Below are 15126 nucleotides of genomic sequence, written 5' to 3'. Positions count from 1 at the left end.
TTTTGCAACTTGTTTTTGTCCAAATGTGGTCATGTGTAAATTTACTGTTCATTTATAGACATTTGTTAAGGAAGAAAAGGACGTGCCCAAATTCAACAATTTGGTATCACAGTATTCAGTTCCTTCTCTTTGGAATCATGATCTTTTCTCTTTGCATTTCTCATCTTCTTCAGTTTTAACACAATTACAACCAAACAACAAATTACTGCAATGCCAATCAAAATCAATCCTAAAGGTAAAATGAACCACAAAAATGTTAGAGATTGAGATGGATTGGGTGGGTTGATTTGTGTAGAGTTATTTCCAGTATGAACGAAGTAATATTCACACCTGTTACCGTAATTATTGGAATGGCATGTACAAGAATTGAATTCGTTACATGTACCATTACCTGAGCAAACTGTTGAGCTTTCATTGCTGAATACTCCGAAACATAACGTAACGGAGCAGTTGCTTCCATAGAAATTGGTTTCACATGTGCAATTATCAGAGCTAGAACAGTTGCCGTGACCAGAACACACATGACCTTCTGTTGAATTAATTCCAAAACATTGAACGATAGGAGGTGTGACAGGTTGGTTTGGAGAAGTTCCACAATTAGTGCAGTTTGAACAATTCAATCCAGAGTAACCAGGACTGCAAAGACACACGTCCGTGGTCAAACAAAAACCTTTACCGTTGCAAACGTTTGCGTGATCCAACATGCTCAAACCAAAACAAGTGTATTCTTGACATCTATCTCCCATATATTTTGGTCTGCAAGTACAATTGTCTGGTGAAGAGCAGTCTCCATTTCCTGAACAAACGTTGGTATCTGTACTTCTAAGTCCATAACATGTATAATCAGTACATTCCAGTGAACTATAACCCTGTATACATGAGCAGGTGTTTGGAGCTGTACAATTTCCATGACCAGAACACACACTCGAGTTGGTTGCTAATTTGTTCCAACAAATAGGAATGTCGCAAAATGGGCCAGTCCATCCAGTCGCACAAACAGAATACATTCTTCTAATCCTCGTTTCTTCAAAAGTGATGAATTCCTGCCTTTGAGGAGACCATAAAATACCTTGAACCCCGCTCAGTGGAGTTTCTGTTGCTTTGGAATTTTCTTGTCCTTAACGATTGTTAGGCATCTTTTCAATAAATTTGTGAAAGAAATACTTACGAGAAGTTCCATAAGAACCTGCAACATTGGTTACGGACCCATCTGCTGCAATTTTGGAGATAAAATCAAGGCTCGTAGTGCCAAAATACATATCATTTCCTATGAGTAAGGCCCAGTTATAGGCAGTGTACTGATCTCATGAATTATGAGAATGTAACAAGTGCTGTAATGCTACTTACCGAAGCTGTGTTTGCAAAGGTATTAACTTTTTGAGTGTTGATGTCATAAACTTTAATTCTATTACTCAAGTTGTCCACAAAATATAACAAGCCGTTCGATGTTATTTCAAGAGTAGATCCTTATGTAACGACAGGCTTTCGTACTTCAAGGCTAAAAAAATTCAACTTACCAATGATTCCGATCTATTGTTTTGATGAGTTAAATTAATAAGGTTATACACAATATACTTACAAGTAATTGAGTTCCATTAATATTCTCAGCAGTGGATGACCCGCCTCCAACGACTGTGTACACCTTGTTGTCGGTTCTTGAAATTTTTCTGATTAAATTATTCACTGAGAAATATAACTCTTCGTTATAGAAAGCAAGTGTACGAGGGAACTATGAAAATTGTTGTGAAAAGTTTGAATATCGATGTAAACAAATGTACATACGTTCAGTCCACATGACAAAGGACTTGTTCCATCTGGGCAATTCGAAAAACTGCCATCTCCAGCAACCAGAGTCAACACTCCAGTACTTATTGTTACTTTTTTAATCGAATAATGTCCCGATTCTGCGATATACAAATCTCCATTATCATCTAAGGCCACGTTTGCAACACCATTAAATCTAGTTCAAAGTAAGTTGATATCATAATCTTCGTTAAATAAACGAACCTTGCTAGTACTGCTGGGCCATTAAGGCCATCAGCTCCTGCAGGTGCTATGTAATTAGCAACATTACACTGCCCTGATCGTCCAAAACAAGAACATTATTTTCAATAATTTCTGTTTTTTTTGTTCATACCTGCTACAGTTGTGATGGTTTGTCTTGACATGTTGTAGAGCTTGATGCAATAGGCATTACCTTCACTATAATAAATATTTCCTTCTTTGTCATGACTTTTCCTCTAACACCGCTGACAAAGGATCGATTAGCAGGATTCATGTTGACATAAATTTTAGACGAATCGATGATAGAACTGAGAGAGGTACCATTAAATTTTCTTATCTTAGAACCGAAGGCCTCTACGAAATAAATGGCTCCATTGCTGTCTACTGAAATTCCAGTGGGAAAAGACACTCCCACAGAGGTTCCAGATGAATAGGTGCCATCGTCTTTAAAAATTTGTAATCAATAACAACAACACAATAATAATCTTACCCGTTGCAACATATTGACCGTTACCAACAACATCTGAGAGAACACCTCCAGAATATTTGGAAATGTAGAACTGACTTGTGTAGATGTTGAGAATATGTTGTTGAATCTTTGAAATTACCACTTACTGTGTAATGTATAAATCTCCATTGCTAGTATAGGACATTTTGTATGGTTGCATCAAGTTTCCGACTCCACCAACACCAACCAACGTATTGACTGTCGTGAACACTCCATTGTTGTTTGTGATTTTGCGTACTCTTGAGTGTGATTGGTCTAATGCTAAAATATTTCCTTGATGGTCCTAACGATGTATAGAGTTGCTCTTGTTGAATGACGCAATCTTACAACTTACAATTGCCAAGTCCCACAACATGCCAAAGTCTGTGCTTGCAGCTTGACTACCTTCGACAACCACCGACCCAAAAGTTCCACTTCCAGCTACAGTTGAAACCGCCAAAGTCGACCATCTATTTTACGAATTACGTTGCGATCGCATACATAAATATCGTCATTAGAGGCCACATGCAAACAAAGAATGTTACTAAATCTTGCAAGAGAAGGATCAGGATCGTCCAAATGCATGGAGTTTGTACTTCCTAACAGAACGTTTTCATATTACAATAGAATTTTAAGAAAGAACCTACCAGCCAAAAAGCTAACGATTCCTGTGGTCATGTCAATTTGTCTGATCGCATAAGATTCACCTACAAGTAGTTTTCCTTTCCACCACGCTAATGCTGTAGGGGACAAGAATGTAGATTTTGACACTGCTAAACCTGGGGTAGAAATACTTTAAGGGACAGATATAACTGATCAAGAAACACCTCTGATCATACGTAATTGTACTCACCTGTATTCACTATAACCTGTACCAAACACTGTTGAAACAATATTGTTGATCAAGTCCACCTTTCTGACTCTCATCTCATCCGTATAATAAATGGTGTTCCGTTTGGATCGATTAATAGCACATTACCTCCTCTCATCCCTGCCTGATTGCTTGGAAGATTTTCTCCTGCATAACCATCGACCGACTGTTGTCGGATTTCATTGTATTAAGGATATACATTTTTAAGGATATATAACAGAATATTCAAGTAATCTTAACAGCTCAGCATGCCACTATACTTACCGATCCAAACAAAGTCTCCATATACAACTCATACTGAGAGCCTTGTACTTGAACAACGCCAAGAAGTATCCATACACAAACACACACTCCTAAATACAACAGTTTTGTACTGTTCGCGAGAGTCATTCTTTTTTGCTAAATGCTCAACACCCATTAAGGCAAAAAATAGTGTGCACTAAGCATTTGCCCATACATCCGAACGATCAAAAAATGTGTCAAATCAAGCGTTGTGTCGTTTCAAATGGCGCAATTTCCGCTGAACTGATATTATTCCATTTTGAGGTTCGAACGTTATACTACATTTGTAATTGTTAATTCCACACATGAAATTACGATGGGTCACATACATATATGAGAACCTCTCTTTACATGTGAACATTCAAGAACTGATTCTTGGTCACATGGAGCTTGTGATTTTTGACTTTTGTACGAAATTGAATCGTACTAACAGCCAGGGTTTACAAAATTCGAACGTTGACAAACAACAACACACTAAAAAATCTTCCACGACCGAAAATGAATGATCGGTGGGATCGATCCTTGGACGAGACGGATGAAATGAAAATTAGAAATCTTTTTGATGATGATTTAACGGATGAAGAGGAAATTAAAATCAAAGGCTTGTTTGATGAGGATGAAATTGCCAACGTTGAGAAACAACTAATCATTCCTTCTTCTCATTTTTCTGAAGAGTCAAATTTTGATGATTGGAATTTCAAGAACCATCGAGCGTCGGAACTCATTCGATTGTTACCTCCCGAAATTCATTATTTAATTTTAACATTTGTTGATTTTAAGACATTGCTCACTTGCCAATTGATATCCAAACAATGGTATGACTTTGCAACGAGAACGGAAATTTGGTATCCGTTTTATGGGCACATGGTCTGCACAAAATCTCTGACAAATATTGTATGTGATCAGATCCGTGGAGAATCTCATAGCAGTGGAGGGCTAACAGTGAATGATTTTACAATTTATGATAAAGATGGAATAGCTCTGGTTCCAAGACAACAACATTTATCAGAAGAATATTTATCATGGATGTTACAAGAACGAGAAGCACAAGACAATGAATCGTGCGAAAAAACGTCTTTCACTGAAAAATCAGAAGCAGACAATACGCCAAGCTATAGGTCATTATTCTTGAACAAGGCAGTTCACAAATATAAGAAAAAGTTACGAAAGAAGGACCTCATTGAAATGTACAATACTTTGAACAAATTTGTTCAATATTTACCAATGCTCAAGAAAATCTGTTATTTATTCTTTAGCATTGGAATTTTAATATTCTCATTGATTCTTCCCCTTTTGTTAGAAAACAATGGCCATCTCAAAGAAATAGAATATTTAGGAAAGTACTATAGCACCTATGTCATTATATGTTATGGACCAGTCTTCTTTAGCCATGCTTGCTGTTTGGCATTTTGCTATTATGTATACCGTACACACGTTAATCTTTCATACCATGATCAAAACGAGAGACTATTGATTTTTTCAATGACAACTGTCACAAGTTTTCTTTTAGATGTGACTTTTGAAACGCAACTACTTTGCTCAATTCCATTGGTATTTTGCATACCCATCATTATGCATATTTTTGATTGGGGTCACACAGTCAGCATGATACCTGTAGTCATTACCATCATGGTTCAAAAGTTTTTCTACTTTATTTATGAGGTTCAACGCGAGAAAATTCTAAAAAGAAAGAAATGGGAGGTAAGTTTACTGTCTGTTGAATAACAATCACTCACCAATAATCACCATGCAGACTCTACGTTCTGTAAATACAGCATTGCTTTTCCAGGTTAGCCTTATTTGCTTCAAGTTAGACAAAATGCTAGTGTTGCGTTATATCTTCGGAGATATTGTGATGCATTTGACATGGACCCTGGCATTTACACCTGCATATTTATTTGGTTTAATCTATTGCATACAAAACTTCCATCAACTTCAAAAGAGTCACTGGCTTGCATTCAAAAGAGATCACAAATTTATCACACGCCAATTTATAATGTTTATTGGATGTTTACTTCTCTACGAAACATTTTGGTGCATGCTGGGCTTAAAACTAGACAAACCTCATAAGATTGATTATTCATTCTTCTACATCTTTCTGTACTGGTATGCGGCAAATATTGGTGTTTTAATGCTGAAACGTGATAAAATTCATTCTCATCTATTCTTATCATAACTGAGAATGAGGTCTACTTTCTATTGATTCAATAATTGTAAATACAGCAATAACATTAAATTCGTACTACATACAGTCACAGATGCATTTTTCTTGGCGGTATTTAAGGAACGCGGCGATACAACATCAAAATCCACGGGCCGAATTTCCTCAGCTAGATTTTCAATGCCAGCCACAATCGACAGGTAGTCAGTTTTCATCTTTTCCACGTATGGGTTAGAACTCTTATACATCAATTGGTCATCATGATCTTTCTTCAGCTTTCTGTTATATTTTTCACATTCTGAAGCAATAACACTGAGCCTCTTAAAAAGATTGGACCTCAATTTTTGTTCTTGAACCTTATCTGAGAATGACGGTAGTTTAGAAGCTGATTGTGCTAAACTTTTCTCATATTCATTCATTTGCAGTAACACAGATTCTCTGGCAATGATCGAAGAGGCTCCCAATTTCCATGTTTTTGCTGCATCTTTCATTAAATTCACATTACCAATGTACTTTGACGAGCTGTATTTTTGATAGAGCTTCATTTTAGTGGCTGCAGGGATTAGTAAATCATCCCAAGTTTGTTCCAGCTTCTCCAACAAGGTGACGCTGTCAAACTTATCATAGGAGACTTCATCTTTCTTCTTAGTATCTTGCACATCTTCAGAAACATAAAGAGGAGAATCGAAGAAGCTTTGGAACACGGTCGATTTCAACATCCACTTTCCTGAATGCTTATTCTTTTTGTCCACGCTAATAGTTGATCGTGTACTCTTTGGACTGTCGTCTTTGAGGGCAACATAGTTGGATGATCTGGACGATACCATTCGAACACTATCGTCAAGATGTGCTAGCGAAATTGTTAATTGATGTAAATCAGCAGCTGAAATAGGAGATGTAGCCCTTGATGGAGTGAAATCCTGTACACTAATGTTTGTAGAAGACTTGGTGCTGTCATTGTCCGTACTCTCCACGCTTGGTACGAGTTTTTTTCTTTGCCTAGAGTATTTCCTTAAATTTCTTGATTTGGTTTCATGAATGGATGTCACCTCCGGAGTCACCCATTTGGGTCCCTTCTGTGATGATTTTCTTCCACTTTTGTTGACATTTGTAACTTCTTTTTTTTCTTCGTTTGGAGTTAGTGGTTCGCTTAATGACAACACCGATTGGTTTTGTATGTTTTGTGTTGCTGGTTCTTGCGGTTTTTTGTGTTCTTTTGTGTTGATGGCCACAACGGACTCAACAACAGTAGGTTCCTTTTTTACGAATGATTCTGATACAACTTTCTGTGGAGTTGCATCTGTAGATCTCAGCGTATAGACTGGGCCTTCTTGGAGCTCTGGTTTGAGTTTTTGTGGAGTAATACTGGGCGTATATCTTCTTGTATCGGTGTGACCTGTTCTCTGCTCAGGAAGTTCCAATATTGGAGAAACCAATCTAGTAGTAGTGCTTCTTCCAGTTGAGGACTCAAGTGAGTGAAGACTCACATGATCACTAGTGATTGGACTGATTATTGACGACACTGGATTTATAACTTCCTCGGGAGATTCAGGCTGTGAGCTCAGTAACACCTTTCTCTCATCTTTTCCAAACATATCTTCCATTATTTCTTTATGGAATGAATCATCCAAAGTGTCCATAGTGATAGAATTATTGGCCTGTTCCAGAATATTGCCGTTAGGAGCACGGCTCTGTTGAATTATATATTGAGTTTTTCCACTCTCTATTTTGCTTGTCTCTTCAGTTGTAATAATTGGAGTATTTTCTGTTTGATCACGAAAACTTGGTTCACTTGGAGTAAACATAAATGAATTATGAAAATTGCTAGTTTCTTTTTCTTCCATTAATTTAGGAATGAGACTTTGTTGAATTTCTTCTGTCACGTGGGGACTTATTTTCTTCTCGTGAGCGGGCAGAGAAGGGCTTTTTGATGACATTTTTAAGTTGGGAGGTTGGTACAAGTATGATCGTTGATATTCAAGAGACTCTTCAAGCAGTTGTTCGTCGTTGACAAATGACGTTTTGTGAAGATGAATAACATCGTTTTGGTTATTTGCGGTCTTGGTTAAGGAAACAGGTTCAATTTTGTGTTGAGATAGGTCTCCATGCACGAGCTTCATTGATTCCTTACTTTCTCTAATGTTGTTAACAATTTTCTCAACGTCCTTACTAAAAATTGAAGTATAAAAATCTCGTTCCCTATGAACGTAAACCTCAGAGTCAAGCTCTTCCTCATGCTTTTCAACAGATCGCGGAATATTTTCCCAATTTGTAGATGATAAAAAACCTGCAAACGTGCTTAGGCCCCTTTCTTCGATCATGGACTGTACTTCTTTCTTCTTTCCACTCTCTTTTAAAGTTGCCTTTCGAATAAGAACCTTTTTTTGATACCTATCTTTCTCAAATAAGACAAGGTCTCCAAACACATCCTTTGTGTATGAGTTGCAATGGTTAACATAGTTAATAATGATAAATAACATCTTCTTGATATTTGAAACTCTTTGACGTTGCTGATCAAACGATTGAGGGTAAGAAAATAGGTCAAGGTCGTCAACTTCTGAATTTTTCGCGCCGTCGCTCCAAACTGTAAATGCATTAATTTTGGGAAGCGTTATATCTTCATGATTTCCTGCTTTCATCTTTTTGTAACCTTCTCCGTTCTTAATTTCGTCTATCACAGCTTCCTTGTAATGAAGAAATAAATTTTTCATCAGGACATCGTTTTCGTAAAATATTCTTACGTAAAATCGGGCTAGATCCTTAATATGGTCCTCCTTGTTGATGTTTAAAGGAGAAGATAGCTTCATTTGCCACATTAACAATACTTCGGCACCTTGAGCCCATTCTCGTTTTGTTCTCGAATTCCAGTCAAACGGTATTCTTTTCAAACATGTAATGAGAGTATCTGATATTCTCTCTATTTCTTGATGCTGAGGAATAATAGAGCTATTTAGTTTGCTTTCATTAAATTGTTTCATCTCTCTGCAAATATCAATAATCAACTTTTCCAAGGTATCACAAAGATCTGAAATTTCTTTGTCTCTCTTTTTCCATTCATCGTCATGCATAGTTTTACTTTTTGGAGAAAGTAATTCTTGAAATTCACTGTTCATATGTATATTTTGCAAGTTGTGGATAGTCAGTTTTGCTTTTTTCATGTTAGCATTAGTAAGCTGTTCTTTTTGCCTCTCAATTTCTTTTGGTTTAAATTCTTGGAACTCTTTGTTAATGAACGCTTCTCTTTGCACCACTCTCTCCATTTCAGCAGTAGAGTCCACAGTTTCATAGAAAAAAGTGTCTCTCGCATCAAAGACTAATTTTGATCCTCGAGAGTCAGTTTTGGATGCTGAAATGGACGATATTGCCTGCATCTGTTCCTCTTCTTGCTGTTTTTCTTCATCTTCCAAAATTCGTTCGAGCATTTCAGCAACACTGTATTCAATGGAAGGCATGACTTCTGACAAGAGTTTTTCTCCTGACTTTGAGGGGTCATATTTTATCATTTCTTTGATCTGTTTGCTTGTTAGAATAATTTCCTCGCTTTCAGTTTTTTCTTGTGTGTTGGGAGATGTGAATTTTTTCTTTTTGGAATCCGAGTTTTTTCCTCTTGCCGATAGCTTTTCTTTACTCTCTTTTTCTCTCTTCTTTGGCAATAATATTCTAATGGCTGTAGCATTTCTTGAAAATCTGTGCCTAGGTCCATCCATTCCAACATCTCCAAGATCTCTATCGAGAACCATTTTTACATCTTCTGACAGAAAAGGATTTCTTGATAGTGGTGTGATAGGCGTCATGTTAAACGAGAGAATTTTGTCTAAAAAATCGACAGGACTCGTTTCTTCAGCGTTCTTGTGAATTTTCTTTTCAGAAGCTGCTGGAATTTTTGAAAGAATTGCATTTGGGTTGTCGGGGCGTTTTTGATCGTTCTCATTAGTATTGTCAGAATCATTATATAATCCAGATAGAAATGCATACGAGTTTTCAGCTTTCGATTTACCATGTCTCGGTGTGCCACCACCACCACCTCCTATTCCTCTTACTCTATTTAAAATTTCATGGTCAAACCCTGAATCTTGCAAAAGAATATCATGAATTTTTGCTGGATCAAACCTATTCAAGGATCGTCATTATCACGTCAGAAATTTTCAGAATAATTGCGTACTAACCTTGAGAATGAGCATCTTAACATATTTTCGACTCGTATTCTGTTTGTTTCATCATCAAAAATTCCTCTCTTTGTCATTCTTTTATATTTTTGCCTCATTTTGCTTATTACTTTTGCCTTGTGCGTTTCAAGAGCATGATGAATGGCTTTATCTCGTTCTTTCATGGAATCAAAGGGTATTTGACAAGAGTTTAGTTTGTTAGTAAATGTAATTCCTGTCTCCCCTTGCATCAATCGATCAAACTCCTTGACATCAATATCAACAATTCGTGATGGCAACCCAGCTCCAATAATTTCTGTAGCCTTTGTTGCATAAGCATCAACAGAAGTGCTCTTCTCGTAATCCTCGTTTTGTTGATCTCTCCAACCTCCCTTTGGAATTTTAAAAGCAACGGAATATCCTTTTCCTTCTAATTTTACTTCTTCATAGTTGTGGGAGGCACCAGGATCTTGATGATGGTGCTGGACTTTCCGAGCTTTTTCAAAAGCCTGTTGAAGCTGTGCAGTTGAGGCTTTAGACATTAATAATGGTTTTGGTTCAAAATGATGATTCCTATGTTGTTGAGTAAATATTTCATGAATGTTGTCTCGGCTCATATCCATCAGGAGGTAAGAATTAGCTAATGTTTGAACGTCGTTGACTTTCATCGGGAGCTGATGTTCCGTAAAAGGACCCACCACAGTAGTGTTGTGAGCGGCATTTTTCATTTCTTTTTATAATGTCATCCCGCACCCCTTTGCTGACGTTAATTATTTTTAAAAATTCGTAAACAATTAATGTCGCAAAGTTGATGAAAAAATTTTTATTCACATTTTAAAAACGTAACAAATTAATGTTTTCTCGTCAATAAAAAACGTCAAAAATCCCTATTAACGTTTTAGAAATTGCGCCGTCAAATTGACGCTCGAAATTGACGTAGAAAATTGATGCAGAAATATCAATTATTGCTGTCACTAGTTTCGTTTTTTCGTCAATTATTGCTGTCACTAGTTTCGTTTTTTCGTCAATTATTGCTGTTACTAGTTTCGTTTTTCCTGTTGTTAATTTTTCACAATTTTCTGTTACTTGTTTCGCTTTTCCAATTTCTCCACACTTCCACTGACACTTCATTCATATTGTTCCACATTCTTTCATTCAACACACAGTATCACCATATATCAATTCCTCATTCAATTAAATACATCAATTACAGTTACATTAATACAATAAATATTTTCATTCCCTCAATCCTCAACAAATTAAATATATAGAGCTCTGAAATAAGGCGGTACTATTTAGTGACCACGAGATTGCTAATTCAAAGTAATTACTTACATCATCAGTCTACACTTATGATCACAGTAAAAAGTGAATTTGTTTGACAATTCGTTCATTCAAAAACTACCAGCTCATCCTCCATAACTTACCTTTAAATTTTACATCAAAAGAATCACCAATAGATAAATCAACTCCAAATAAAAACGCCTTTTCCCTTCTTCTCAAATTCAACAATGAAAATAACATTTCAGTACAGCAGATGCATCAACAATACTCGAAATAACTTACATGGTGCGATTTAAATAGTGGAGTATATACTTGTTCTAATCTCATTGTCATGTACGCAAAATTTAACATGAACATACATATGATTCCAATACTCTGAACAAGAACTAACAAATAGAAATAGAGAGGAGCTCATAGAGAACTGAGAAATGTTTTGAATGAAATATTGAAAAAGGCTCAAATATAAGCGCTTACCTTCTACTATGTGAACAGTGATTTGATCTGCTCAATAAAGTCTAATGACAAAATATGCAGAAAATCCCTCAAACACCAATCCTAAGGATGGTTGTTTGGCGAGTTTCAAACCCCATTAGTTTTCCTCCAATTAATTCCAAACTCGTGTTGTTGTTAACAATGTAGAAACATACCGTATCTTTGTAGCGAGGCATAATGCTTATGTCAAGGATCTAACTTCAATTCCTATATAGTTCACAACCATGTTTCAATGTAAAGGCGATACTTACAGAGAATGTGAGTGTATCAAATGTTCATGGGTTGATTTGAATCACTGTCCTATTACGTTCAACTAAAGATTAAAAAACAGGTATTCATGGCTTTAAATTTGAAACACTCACCATCTTCAATATATTTGTACATCTTTTACCACTCCTATTCTGGCTCACGGATATTGGTCGAATCGTGAGTCTTGGTGATTGTGGCTATCAGTAGAGTATGACAAGAAATCCTCGTTTGACATTTAAGGCATCAGTGGCAATTGCAAGAGGAAGATTTTCAAGGTTGTGTCAAGGACTCATAGTACTATGATGACGCCAAACTTCTCATCATCAAAAGCATTAATGATTAATTAGTATTCCCAATTAAGTTCGTCAAGTGACAGTTGTTGTCACAACGAAACAAACAAACTATGATGAAATCTTGTCTCAGCCACACAGTCCTTTTTTAACTTGATGTCAAAGAATATTGTTCAATCACTTCAAAATCACTACAGCAACTTGTGTGCTTGGTCTGTCGTGATAAAGGATTACATGTTGACCAATGTTATGGATTACTTGTTGCAACTTGATATTGTCCATTGCTCTTCTTATCGTTTTGAGATTGTTTCACTCTGAGGAAAAAACTGGAATGGTGTTGAAATATCGTTTGGAATCCAATCTAATGTGATTCTTTCCACAAAATTTACGTCTCAAGATCCAGCAAACTAGTTCAATCGTTCAACACTTTCTTCATAATTTCTGAATAGGATGACGATATTTCTGTGAAGAGATTAGATATTATCATGGTTTGGTCAGTTCACGTTGAGAATGCTATAACGTTCGGAATGTATATCAACAATTCCGAATTAATATTAAAATAAATAAATAAATAGGCAAGTGCTGAGAACGAATGTAGTTGATACTCCAATGGAAGAGCTATTCATCTCGATTGCTAAGATTACGTTAATGCTGTAGGTACTAAAGCTAAGGGAGTTCGATGTTAAAGTGTGGAACCCAAATTGAAAATAATCAAATTCGAAGTTGTCGTTGGCTCGGGAGAAAAAAGAGTTCCGTGGTGAATAATTGATGAATGGAGTTGTTAGACAACAAGAACATATTTCACGTGATGACAGCTATTTGAGTTGATGTTATATGTGGTATCGTTGATGAGATGATATGGTTGAATATGAGAGTAAAGAATAATAGAACCACGGACGATGATCATAGCAAATTCTGTTAACTGTGGTTTGTTGATAGAATCTTCAACACTTTCAAAACAAAATTCCTGAACACAGATAGACGGATTATTTTGTAAGGCAGATTAACGGAATAACATCATTCTCAATTTATACTTTGTTTCTTTGTAGGTTTGCACAGTGGTAAGCCCAGGTCTTATTCGCATAAATTTGGAAGCAAATTACTTACATAGAATGAGTGTTCCAAGACGAATTGATCTGTATTATGTCCAACTAAAGATTAATAGTTATTGGATTTCAATTTGATGGTGAATCAATGATATTAAACTTGTAGTTAGTATAGTCCTCCCTTTCAACGTTGAGGAAATTTTTTTATAAAATTAATTGTACGGTTTATTACGATTACCCCTTTTACTCATCTCTTTCTTCTTCCTTCTCGTTCTTGGACTTCTTATCCTTCGATTTAATGGTACGATACAATGCTTTATATTTTTGCACAGTCTTGTTGTCGCCCGTCTTTGCTGTGCATTCCACGATAGTGTTTATCAATAAATTTTTCTCTTCATTGTTCAGTTCAAGGTAGTCCTTTCGGAACAGATATAGGCTCATCATCTTCATCCTTTCCGTCCTGTTTGCGCTTACCAATTGCTGTATCATGCCAGCTGGAATGATTTCCGTTCTTGATCCCAGTGTTACATTGACGGATTGAGAAGGCAGCAACTCTGGGTGCTGTAGTTGTAGACTCACCATCATCCCAAGGGGTTTGTTTAGTTGCGCAAGGAGAGAGGTCAGCTCTTGCACCTCCTCTTTGAGCAACTTGTTCTTTGCCTTTTCCTTTTTATAAAGTTGGAATGTATTCCATTCTTCCCAATCTTCTTCCAAGTCTATTACTTTCTTCTGTTTCTTGTAAGAACGGAATGTCATTTCACCCTCGTCACTATCATCATGAGCAAGGTCAATTACCTTCTTCTTTTTCACAACAGATTGTTGATCCTTGTTATCATCGTTTGTTCCTCTGTCTTGCAAACTTTCCTCGTCGTTGTCATTCACCTTATTCTTTATTGGTGTCTCATTTGCTTCCTCACAATCTTTCTCATTGTTGTCCTCTTCTCTTCTTCTTTTCTCTGTATTCTTGTTTAATGAGGACATGGTATCTTCTTTAGACACAGAACAGAGTTGGGAAGAGCTTAAACCTCTGTGTACCTTAGAGAAGGGAGTTACAATTAATGGAGGAGAAGCTGATTTGTCTTGAATTTTCAGCAACTTCTGCCTGCTGAATGGTTTAGAAAGATCCAAGTCAAACGACTCAACGAACATTTGAGTATTTTCGATTAGAAATTCCTCTGAATCAAGAGTTGTAGCCACCGTTCCTTTAGCTATTCTGAAAGTGCTGTCATCTATTTGTGTTAACATCTCAACATTGTCACCAACTTTCAATTCGGACTCCTCAGATACAAATTCTTCGATCTCAAACCCTTTTAGCTTCAAAAGAGCAATGGAAATCTTTCTTACAGCCTCGGAAACTAATTTCTTGAGAAACTCATTGTCATAATGCTTAAGGAAATTGGCTTTGAGATTAGATGGAGTTCCATTCTTGCCTTGAAAACCTGTAAAAACTTTGTGCTTCTTATATTGTAAAACAATTGAAAGCAAAATATATGTAGCTCCCTGAGCATCACATTTCTTCATATCTTTCAGCTCTGTATTTAGAAGCAAGTTATTGCAAAACTTAAGCATGGAAAATAAATGGACCTCAGCTTCCTGCAACGACTGAGTTGCATTCTTCTCTATGGTTTCCGAGGAATTTGGTGTTCTTTCCTTAAACTCAAATATCTTGGGAGAGTTCTCCTCATGCACAACATCAGAGCTACTACTGGGTTTCTTTTGAGTATTAGTGTTACTATTGCTAGATGATTTTGGTTTTCCTGCCATTTTTTTAAAACTTTGCTTTGGGTGGGATTAGTGAATGGTACCGCCTTTATT

The 15126-nt window shown here is 36.4% G+C and overlaps 4 protein-coding genes across 4 annotated transcripts; 1 reads left to right on the top strand and 3 right to left on the bottom strand.

The window, feature by feature from the left end:
* Nucleotides 1-92: 92 nt before the first annotated feature.
* Nucleotides 93-3418, bottom strand: C9374_008946 (uncharacterized protein; the record flags this gene model as incomplete). The annotated part of the gene is made up of 13 exons (XM_044699078.1): nt 93-1117; nt 1169-1298; nt 1348-1466; nt 1518-1530; nt 1580-1729; nt 1783-1960; nt 2008-2075; nt 2198-2448; nt 2495-2568; nt 2620-2795; nt 2993-3090; nt 3139-3284; nt 3345-3418. The coding sequence occupies 13 exons, from the start codon at nt 3416-3418 to the stop codon at nt 93-95; spliced, it is 2502 nt and encodes an 833-aa protein (XP_044545123.1).
* A 724-nt stretch (nt 3419-4142) lies between these two features.
* On the top strand, nt 4143-5820 carry C9374_008945 (uncharacterized protein; the record flags this gene model as incomplete). Its single annotated transcript, XM_044699077.1, has 2 exons — nt 4143-5345; nt 5398-5820. The coding sequence occupies 2 exons, from the start codon at nt 4143-4145 to the stop codon at nt 5818-5820; spliced, it is 1626 nt and encodes a 541-aa protein (XP_044545122.1).
* A 20-nt stretch (nt 5821-5840) lies between these two features.
* Nucleotides 5841-10618, bottom strand: C9374_008944 (uncharacterized protein; the record flags this gene model as incomplete). The annotated part of the gene is made up of 2 exons (XM_044699076.1): nt 5841-9915; nt 9972-10618. The coding sequence occupies 2 exons, from the start codon at nt 10616-10618 to the stop codon at nt 5841-5843; spliced, it is 4722 nt and encodes a 1573-aa protein (XP_044545121.1).
* Nucleotides 10619-13554: 2936 nt separating this feature from the next.
* Nucleotides 13555-15075, bottom strand: C9374_008943 (uncharacterized protein; the record flags this gene model as incomplete). The annotated part of the gene is made up of 1 exon (XM_044699075.1): nt 13555-15075. One exon carries the CDS (start codon nt 15073-15075, stop codon nt 13555-13557), a length of 1521 nt encoding a protein of 506 aa, XP_044545120.1.
* Nucleotides 15076-15126: the final 51 nt, after the last annotated feature.

Source organism: Naegleria lovaniensis (genome assembly GCF_003324165.1).
Source record: "Naegleria lovaniensis strain ATCC 30569 chromosome Unknown tig035, whole genome shotgun sequence".
Lineage (NCBI taxonomy): Eukaryota > Heterolobosea > Eutetramitea > Acrasida > Naegleriidae > Naegleria > Naegleria lovaniensis.
This window is presented reverse-complemented; position numbering and strand designations above follow the sequence as displayed.